Source organism: Chenopodium album, chromosome 5 (assembly GCF_948465745.1).
Source record: "Chenopodium album chromosome 5, dcCheAlbu1.1, whole genome shotgun sequence".
NCBI lineage: Eukaryota > Viridiplantae > Streptophyta > Magnoliopsida > Caryophyllales > Amaranthaceae > Chenopodium > Chenopodium album.
In genome coordinates this window covers 677,339-688,261 of record NC_137838.1, presented here as the reverse complement: position 1 = coordinate 688,261, position 10,923 = coordinate 677,339, and the positions used below count along the sequence as shown (strand labels likewise).

The 10,923-nt window shown below is 36.6% G+C and overlaps 2 protein-coding genes across 2 annotated transcripts; both read left to right on the top strand.

The window, feature by feature from the left end:
• Positions 1 to 5,360: 5,360 nt before the first annotated feature.
• On the top strand, positions 5,361 to 6,959 carry LOC145629950 (universal stress protein PHOS32-like). Its single transcript, XM_081682190.1, has 4 exons — positions 5,361 to 5,675; positions 5,819 to 5,928; positions 6,031 to 6,149; positions 6,653 to 6,959. The coding sequence occupies exons 1-4, from the start codon at positions 5,501 to 5,503 to the stop codon at positions 6,741 to 6,743; spliced, it is 495 nt and encodes a 164-aa protein (XP_081538316.1). The 5' UTR covers positions 5,361 to 5,500; the 3' UTR covers positions 6,744 to 6,959.
• Positions 6,960 to 7,985: 1,026 nt separating this feature from the next.
• On the top strand, positions 7,986 to 10,609 carry LOC145629949 (universal stress protein PHOS32-like). The gene is made up of 4 exons (XM_081682189.1): positions 7,986 to 8,347; positions 8,827 to 8,936; positions 9,033 to 9,151; positions 10,225 to 10,609. The coding sequence occupies exons 1-4, from the start codon at positions 8,167 to 8,169 to the stop codon at positions 10,292 to 10,294; spliced, it is 480 nt and encodes a 159-aa protein (XP_081538315.1). The 5' UTR covers positions 7,986 to 8,166; the 3' UTR covers positions 10,295 to 10,609.
• Positions 10,610 to 10,923: the final 314 nt, after the last annotated feature.

Here is a 10,923-nt window from a genome sequence, read left to right as displayed (position 1 = left end):
ACATGCAAGTCCTATATATTGTGACAACATAATGTGGTTTTTCCGAAAAGTTCCTCGGGCTTGGGTTTCACTAACTCACTGGTTGTCTGGATGTGCTTGTCGTAGGCAATTGCTGTATTTTCATTATTAGTTTTTTTCTTAGTTCTTTTGTAAAATAAAATAAAATAAAATAAAACAAAACATAATGTGGTTTTATGTTTCAATTGCTTTTTTAGCTACATCATCAACATGGTTTTACCATATATATGCTATTATATTGTGGGTTTAAAAAACATAACATGGTCGTAAAATAATTCCGTCGGAAATTCCCGACGGAAATTCCGTAGGAATGAAAATCCTTTTTAAAAAACAAAAAAAAAACCCGCACCACCCCCCACCACCAATATCCCCCACCGCTAAACCGCCACCTCCACCGCAACAAATTAAATACAAAAACTCCTCAAATATTCCCCACAACCACCACCGACCACCCTAAGCGAACCACCACCGACCACCCTAAGCGAACCACCACCGACCACCTACACCAAAACTGATCTAGATCCACCCAACACTTAAAACCAACCCTCACCCACCCACCCACCCACCTAAAACCGACCAGACACACTGCACCCACACCAAATCCACCTTACCCCAACGACCAAACCTTGACCGAACACTAACCAAAACCCCACCAAACCCATACCCAGATCCAAGCACCTAAAACACCCTAACCCTAACCCAAACCCTGACCTAGATCTACACCACAGCCACCGACAAGTCCACCACCACCACCGCAATTCAACCACAATTCACTATAAAATTAAAAAAAAATCTCAAAAAACAAAAATAAGTAAGAAAAAAAGGTACATACCTTGAATTTCACCCAAAAAACCCCAAAATTGGCTCGAATTTTGGTTTTAAAGGTCAAATTTGACCCTGAAAACTCTAGGTCTAAAGTTTTCAGGGTCGAATTTGACATGAAAAACCATTTATTTCTAAAAATTGGCGAGAAATCAACTTGAACACCACCAACCAAACTCACCGGCGTCTTGAACACCACCAAACCAAACTCGTCGGCATCATGAACACCACCTACCAAGAACAAAAGAAAGAAAGAGAAGAGGAGACGCCGACAATGGAGAAAAAGATAAGAGAAAGGAGAGAGAAGAAGAGGAGAAAGGAAAACGAGAAGGAGAGGAAGCAAAGAGAGAATAAGAGGAGATAGGAAGCAGAGAAGAGGAAGGAGAGAGAAGAAGAGGAGAGCGGCGCATCAGGGAGAAGGAGGAAGGAGAGAGAAGGAGGAGAAAAGGATAGGAGGAAAGAGAGTGGAACCGTCTTATTTTAGGTTTTCTCTAAAGGGGTTTTTTAAAGGTTTTTTTTTTTTTTAAATTAATTTCCGACGGAATTTCCGTCGGAAATAGTACTGTACGACGGAAAATTCCGTCGCAAAAGTCGAAATTTCCGACGGATTTCCGACGAACTTTTAGAATTCGTCGGAAATATCCGACAGAATAAAAATCCGTCGTAAATTTCGACTTTTGCGACGGAATTTTATGTCCGTCGGAATGATTCCGTCGCTATTTGTCTGTTTTCTTGTAGTGAACGTGGATATTAGTCTTCAATTTTGGAAATTTTTGACTTTTTTTCACCGGCAAATAAAAATTGCCGAAATGTTTACCATGGTCCCTAATACTCTCCGGGAGTCCAAGGGTTGATGGAACTATCAAATTTCCCTTTAAACGACAAATTTATTTACAGGCTTACAACTTGCACGAATTTCATTAACTCAAGCCTACCACGAACATTTATCAATACATATAATGGTCATATATGGTTCCAAACGGCATTATATGACTCCGAGATGTATTTTCTAAAATCTCAAGTTTTTTCGACAACGTCCCCAACCTCAAAATTTTCTCAAAAAGCGTGGATATAAGCCTTTAATTTTCGATTTTTTTAACTTTTTTTCGCCCGGAATTAAAATTGCCGAAATTTTTACCGTGGTTCCTAATACCCTCCGGGAGTCCAATTGGGTAGGTATATCCATCAAATTTGCCTTTAAACAGCTAATTTACCGGTTTACAGCTGGCACTGATTTCATTAACTAAGCCTTCCACTAACATCTATGACAACATATAATGATCATATATGGTTCCAAACGGCATTATTATATGACCCCCCAAATATATTCCCTAAATTCTCAAGACTTTGTGACATTGGGCCCCGAAACCTCAAAAATTTCTCAAAAAACGTTGACATTAGCCTTCAATTTTGGAAAATTTTTACTTTTTTCGCTAGAAAATATAAATTGCTGAAATTTTTACCATGGTCCCCAATACCCCCCGATAGTCCAATTGGGTGGTTGGGAACCATTCAATTTGCCTTAAAACGGCTAATTTACCGATTGGCAACTTGCACCGATTTCATTAACTCAAGCCTACCACGAACAGTTATGACAACAAATACTGATCATATATAGTTCCAAACGACATTATATGACCCCGAAATTTATTCCCTAGAATATCAAGGCTTTTCGATACCGGGCCCTGAAACCTTCAAAATTTCTCAAAACCGTGGATAATAGCCTTTAATTTTTGAATTTTTAGACCTTTTTTATCCCGGAAAAAATAATTGCCGAAATGTTTACCATGGTCCCTAATATTTTCGGGAGTCCAATTGGGTGGGTGGAACCATCCAATTTGCCTTTAAACGGCCTATTTACCAGTTAATAATTTGCACCGATTTCATCAACTCAAGCCTACCACGAACATTTATGACAACAAATAATGATCATATATGGTTCCAAACGACATTAAATGACCCCTAAATGTATCTCCTAAAATTTCAAGACTTTTTGACACCGGGATTCAAATACTCCAAAATTTCTCAAAAAGCGTGGATATTAGCCTTCAATTTTGAAAATTTTGACTTTTTTTCGCCCGGAAATAAAAATTTTCGAAATGTTTACCATGGTCCCTAATACCGTCCGAGAGTCCCATTGGGTGGGTGGAACCATCCAATTTGCCTTTAAACGACCAATTTACCAGTTTGCAACTAGTAGCGATTTCATTAACTCAAGCCTACCACGAACATTTATGACAACAAATAATGATCATATATGGTTCCAAACAGCATTACATGACCCCGAGATGTATCCCCTAGAATTTCATGACTTTTCGACGCCGGGCCCTAAAACCTCTAAAATATCTCAAAAAGCGTGGATATTAGTTTTCAATTTTGGAATTTTTTTTACTTTTTTTCGCCTGGAAAAAAAAATTCCGAAAAGTTTATCATGGTCCCTAATATCCTCTGGGAATCCAATTGGGTTGGTGGAACCATCCAATTTGCCTTTAAACGACCAATTTAATTACCGGATTACATTTTGCACGGATTTCATTAACGCAAGCCTACTACGAACATTTATGACAACATATAATGATCATATAAGGTTCCAAATGACATTATATGACCCCGAGATGTATCCCCTAAAATAGTAATACTTTTCTACACCGGGCCCCGAATCCTTCAAAATTTCTCATAAAGCGTGGATATTAGCCTTTTATTTTGAAATTTTTTGACTTTTTTTTCGCCCGGAAATAAAAATTGCCGAAATTTCTACCATGGTCCCTAATATCCTCCAGGAGTCCAATTGGGTGGGTGGAACCATCCAATTTGCCTTTAAACGAGCAATTTACCGGTTTACAACTTACACCGATTTTGTTAATTCAAACCTACCAGGCCACAAACATTTATGAAAACAAATAATGATCATATATGGTTGCAAACGGCATTATATGACCCCGAGATGTATCCCATAGAATTTCAAGACTTTTTGACACCGAACCCAGAAACCTCCAAAATTTCTCAAAAAACGGGGATATTAGCCTTCAATTTTGGAATTTTTTGACTTTTTTTCACCCGGAAATAAAAATTGCCAAAATGTTTACCATGCTCCCTAATATCCTCCGGGAGTCTAATTGGGTGTGTTGAACCATCAATTTGCTTTTAAACCCCCAATTTACCAATATACAACTTGCACCGATTTACCGATTTACAACTGCCAATTTAATTAACTTGCATCGAACTCGATCGACTTGAACCGAAATAGACTCAGACCCGTTTTAACCCGTCAAAACCTGAATTTAACCCGACTTGTTATTAACCTGACCTGAATTCAACCCGACCTGTTCCTAACTGGACCCGAATTTAACCCAACCTGTTACAAACCTGACCCGAAATCAACCCAACTTGTTATTGACCTGACCCAAAATTAACCCGACTTGTTATTGACCCGACCCGGAATTTACCATACCTATTACTCACCCAACCCAAAAATTTAACCCGATCTGTTACTAACCCGACTCGAAATTAACACGACTTATTATTAACCTGACCTAAATTCAACCCAAATTGTTCCTGATCCGATTTCAAATCACCTTAAATATTATTGTTGATCAAAGTATTTTGTCTTGGGAGACCAAGTCGGTCCAGGCCAGCAAAAGAGACTTGATTTGGAAATGACCCGACCTGATTGTAACCTGCAAATTATTGACTTGAACATAACCCGACTTGAATTCGAGAATGACCCGACTTGGAAATGACCCAACCTGATTATAGCCCGCAAATTATTGAGTGGAACCAAATCCGACTTGAACCCAAGAATGACCCGACTTGATTATTCCGCAAATTATTGAATTGAACCGAACCCGACTCAAACCCGAGAATGACCCGACCTGATTCTAACCCGCAAATTATTGACTTGAACAAAACCCGAGAATTACCCTAACCCGTTTTAACCCGAATTAAACCCGACCTATTGTTCACTCGACCCGACCTAAACCCGACCTAAACCTGACCCAAACCCGATAAGAAGTATGACCCGACTCAAGCATGACCCAACCCAAACCCGATCCGCATAGGTTATGGAATTAATCTGAATTGACCCGACCTGAGTTGACCGACCACTGTTACCCGACCCATTTACCCGAATTGATAGCTATATCTCCCACTCCATATGTTATAAGTAGTATTTGTAAAAACGCATAACTGCTATATCAGCCCAATTATCATAATACCACTACACACTAAAACTAATCAACTTTGAGAATTGAGCCCAAATAGTTCTAATAAATCCAGCCCTTATTAATGATTTGGCTATTAATTTAAGCAATTTGGCTACTAGTTAAAGCTAAAAAGTCAACCCAAATATGGGAAACAACAAAAACAAAAGCAATCAAACCCAAATGGCAATTTCGCGCAATCGCGCAGCACACAATGAACAGACAGCAAGCACATGAAACGACCAGCAAACAGTTAAGCCAACTCAACCACACCAAAAACAAAAACAAAAGAATATATTCACGCCCCCTCATATTATCATATCTCCTCTTTACACGCTCAAATCTCCGAAACGTGTCCAATTTCTCAGCAATCTTCTTCCAAAAGTAACCCAAACTAAAAGCATCTTCCTACTATTTCAACCCTTCTTCTCATTTTCTTCAAACAATCAAGAAAAAACAAAATGGTGGGAGCAAAGAAATTCGGAGTAGCAGTTGATTTTTCAAAGAGTAGTAAATGTGCTCTTCAATGGGCAATTGATAATTTGGCTGATAAGGGTGATACTTTATACATAATCCATGTTAAACCCTCTTCTCATGATGAATCTCGTAATCTTCTTTGGATTAAATCGGGTTCTCGTATGTCATTCTTACTAATTACTTATTTCATACTTTCGCCTTCATTTTTTTATTAAAAAAAATTATCGATCATTTTGGGACTAAGGCTTTGTAGTTATCGATCTGTTGATTGACTCGTCGGAATTTTGAAATTTTTTATGCAGCGCTTATCCCTTTGGTAGAGTTTAGGCAACCTGAGGTTATGAAGAAGTACGAGGTTCAGACTGATATTGATGTTCTTGATATGTGTGATACTGCTTCTCGTCAAAAAGAGGTGTTTTTTTTAAATTAATTGCTGATTTTTTTTAATTATTCTTTTTGAATTTTTATTTAGTTATTGATTTTTGGTGTTTATTTGTTTTTTGAATGAATGAAGATACATATTGTAACGAAGATATACTGGGGAGATGCAAGAGAGAAGCTTCTGGAAGCACTTGATGATCTGAAATTGGATTCTTTGGTTATGGGATGCAGGGGACTCAGTGGTCTTAAAAGGTACTCTTAATTTCTGTTTATTATATTTATTAATCTATATTAAATTGATAATTTTGGGTGTTATGTTACAAAATTGAGAAGGATTATATTGTAGATTATTAAGAACTTTATGAGATTGGTTCTGATTTCTGACTTCATGTGACTTAAATATAGTGTTTAGTTAAAGAATTAAACTAGTGATGTTGACGGAATTTGATATGTATGTCCGAGACTTGTACAAGTTTAAAGGTGTACGAAATTGAAAGACTTGTTGATTAAGTGAGACAGACTTAGCCCCACTTAGGTTATTGATGATCGCGTCATGTTAGCATACTGCGTCTCTTTCTAACAATTAGACGAATTCTTAAGAGCAGGGGATCCTCAATTCCTCGTACAAATTGATAATAAGTTCAATGTCACATACTTTTCTGTCACAAATAAAGCTTTAGTTGATTTGTTACTTTAATTCAATGGTTAAATCCTAATCAACCTAACTAATTTATGACTGGCTACTCATTTTTCAGGATTATCATGGGAAGTGTGGCGAATTATGTGATGAGTAATGCTACTATACCAGTAACCATTGTCAAAGAGCCCGGATTCCATAGGGCTTGATTTAGTTGTTACAGTCTGATATCGCTGGCTGTACTTGTTGAGTCTTATGACTGATGTTGAAGATTGCTCGATCCGTTAGCCAGCTATTACCTATGAAGTTCATAAATCGATATCTATTTCTAGATGATCAGATATCTAGTTTTACAATTTGTTGTTATGTACTGTACTTAATACAAGTATTTGTGTTGCTAATAATGTTGGGATGCCTTTGGACCAGTCCAGTGCTCAATATCTATGTCTAGATGATCGGATATCAAACTTCACAACTTCTTGTTGTACTGATACTACTTGTGTTCGCCTTTAAACCGGTTTAAAGCTCAATATCAATCTCAAGATCAGATACATTTGACAATTTGCTATAATAATGTAGAAAATTGTTCTCTGCTTTGATGTTTATATAATCCTTGTTTGGTACATGTCTTATAGCCAACAGTTTGGTTTGATTTTGGCTTTTGGATGATTTTACAAGTATTCAATTAAGCTATAATGGCTTAATTTACTCATAAAATTTCAAAGGATTGAATTTTTTTCAACATATTAGTTTAACTAAATCATGCTAGCATCCAACTCAAACAATTAATTCTACCACAAATTACAGAAGTCAAGTGAATTATGGTTGATTGCAGCCTAAAAGTGTTAATTACATTTGAGAGATCAAACAACCACTATTGAAAGTTTTGGAGTCAAATTGTCACTTCTGCAAAAATTATGGTGCTACATTACTACATTTTACTTTACTCATATATGATACATCTATACCTAAAAAGTGTTTTGAAATAAGTTCACATATAATGTGCTCGTTTCACTCAACGAGTCTTTCATTTCATACATAGAAAAAAAAAAATACTTTTGATAATCCAAAAACTAGTTGATTACTTCGTATTAAACTCATGTATGTAATATTTAATCCTCCCATAATACCTAAACAATTTAATTTGAATCTGACTTTGTTCATTTTCCATAACCTGCCTATTATTCTAGGAAATACAAAACCTTCTAGGACTTGAGATTTTTCCCGTCTAATGAAACCCAAAAACGACTTGGATTAGAAGTTTTCCATTCTAATATATCTCTATTTTCAAAACTCGAGATGTTTTCCTGTTACATTGGTTATGTGGGTCATAGGCCTCCAAAAAAACTAAGAAGATTCTCAAAAAAGAAAGAGGAGAGGAGAAGAATGAACTCCAAATTCGGACCCGTAGCAATCGGAAAAGACAGGGGCAATAACATTATGATTTCCTCTTGTTTGTCAGCTTCTCCACCTTTTACTATTCGTAAAAAACTAGGGGCGCGTCATTTTTATGCACAGTTTTTTCCGCTTTCAACTTTTGACAATTTCATTCCTTCATTTTTATTCCAACTTTCAATCATTCTACAATCTTCTTCATCATCTCATTGAGACTTTGGAAGAGAAAAAAATAGAATGGCAGAAGAAGGAAAGAGAGTTGGAGTTGCTGTTGATTTCTCGGTGTGCAGTAAGAAGGCGCTCAAGTGGGCGGTGGATAACGTGGTTCGCCAAGGTGATCACCTCATTCTTATCACGGTTCGCCCTCAACATAGTTATGAGTCCGGTGAAATGCAGCTTTGGGAAAAAACTGGCTCTCGTATGTATTCTTTAACCAACCATGCTAGTTGACATTCATTTTATTTTGCGCTAGGTTATTTATTGCTTTTTTGAAGTTGAAAGTTTGGAACAAATTTTGTAATTGATCAAAGAGTAAAACTTCGAATCAAATTTTGCTGATTTTTTAGAAATAGGGGTTGACAAACAAGAACAGATGCATATACTTTGTTCATTTTAAGAGGTGCTCTTAAGGGCGTTTAAAATGATAAGCTTTTTTAAATAGGTATTCTGTAAGACATACAAAGCCAAAAAAAAATATATGGTTAAAACAAGGAGTCATATAAAAAGGAGGGAAAACTCCCTGCTTAATGTGCTTATAGAAAATATTATGTAGAAGAGAAGACTGCAGGCTGCAGTAACCTTGATCAACAAATTAACACGAATAACAAACACTTATGTTAAAAGATAAGGCTCATATTAGTTCCTCATTCAAATACTACAATTCTGATTTCTTTACAGCTTTTATCCCTTATGATGACTTCTCAAACCCCACCATCATGAAGAAATATGGAGTAGTACCTGATGAAGAGACGCTTGAGATTGTAAAAAATGCAGCTCGGGAGAAAGGGGTATGTTATAACATTCGTTTTAGCCTTCAGCATATTATTACTCTTAGAACAAACCACTGTCGGATTTTGATAGAAACTGGCCTCTTTATTGAACAGGTTGTCCCACTCTTGAAAATCTTCTGGGGAGATCCTCGTGAGAAGCTATGTGAATCAATTGATAGCATTCCCTTGAGCTGTCTTGTTATCGGAAATAGAGGACTAGGAACACTTAAGAGGTTGGTTTTGGTTTAATTTCTACCTTGTGTTTTAGGCTTGTATGGATTCATTATGTTTTAAATCTCATTGGTTGTTGGCTTTTGTCTATAGAACTTAATAATGTCTTAACATCTTATAGTCAGTCTTCTGAAAATTGCTCCAGTTCGCTACTTATGCAAGGAGAGGAGTAAAAGATACTTCTTCCGTACCTAAATAATAGGCCATGTACTAAACTGAGTTAAATTACCATATAATTATCCCTCACTATCAAAAGTTTGAACCCCATCCTGTCCTGAACAAGAAGATCCCATATAGTCCTGATTCACTAGGCAGGCTTCTGAAAAAAGTAAACTCCAGCAAAAACTTTGGGCCAGTATGGGAGAAGAGGAGCAAAGTCGTCAGTGAGAAAGGAGCCCAGATGAACAAGAAGGTTAGATAATCGAAAAGTATGGCCTTGAACCTTAAGCAAGAAGAAGAATTGGGACCCATTCTCATTTCCTCAGCCTAGAAATGCTGGGGTTTGGAGGATTGGTGCATGATTTTGGGACGGGGGTTTCAGTGTCTTATCAGTAAAACTGAAGCTGGGTTTAGAGATATTATTTTATCTTCAGGCCTCTGTGAAAAAAGGATTGATAAGCAGGTAAAAAAAAAAATCAATGAATAAACACCATCAGTAGGGCTAAAGGAAAATGATTGTCTGTGGTCTGTGGACTTTGTGGAGCATAAGGTTCTGCATGAAATATCTGAACAAGATGATGAATTTTATAGTAAAACCTCTTCTTTCTCCAACTTAAGCATCAAGAAGTGAATAGAACACAGAGTATTGAGCAAAATAAATTCTACTTGACTTATTGGTTAAAAAATGCAGGTGTAATAGATAAGAAGACCATAGCAGCCAACTAAGGGAAAAAAAAATCTAATGTCAATTCTGCTCACAAAAATCATTTCATTTGAAGTATTAATCTAGTCCTTTGATCGAATGGTATATTGCTTGGTTATAAAAGACAGAGAAAGGGAAATTTCTACTTAACTGGCTTAGGTCTTTCACTTATGTTTAAGGATCTTACTATTCTTATTGTTTTCTTCATGACAGGGTTTTCTTAGGCAGTGTCAGCAACCATGTTGTGAACAATGCATCTTGCCCTGTAACCGTTGTACGCTAAGTGGTTTCATTTCAAGCCGAGTTTCAGCTTATTTAGTCTGGTGAAGGGTCTTGTCACATGAGCCTCTGTTGGCCATTTGGCTGTCTCGACTCTCGAGCTAGTTCAGTGGAGTTGTTCTTAATAAGTTCAGTTGTTTGTAGAATTATGTTAAAGTAGAAACTCTTATCTTAAAATGGCATGTTGCATGTATGTGTTCAATTTAATGTCAGCCTGTAGCTGATGTTTGTATTTACCCTCAGGAAGGGAAAACTACTTTCTTACAATAATTTCTATCATCTAGCAGCTTACAATAGGGAAAATTATACTCCCTGCATACCTAGAATAACTTTTCACTGTCAATTTTCAGGTGTTCCTATAAAACTTCGCACTTCATCTTCTTTCTCCACTATCTCTTTTCCAAAGCTTTCTCTTAGTTTTGGCTTACTCATCCACATTCAAAATTTTAAACTAACTATTCCTAATCTCTTTGTCGATCATATCTTTTTTATGAAGTTAATTGTGGAATGGAAGGAGTATATGCAAAGCTAGGGTAGTTTTGGGGCATCCATGTATAATTCAAACCCATTTGTTTTTGAATTTCAGCAAAATCCAGACAAAATAAATGTTCGTTAAAAATGCATAAATATATA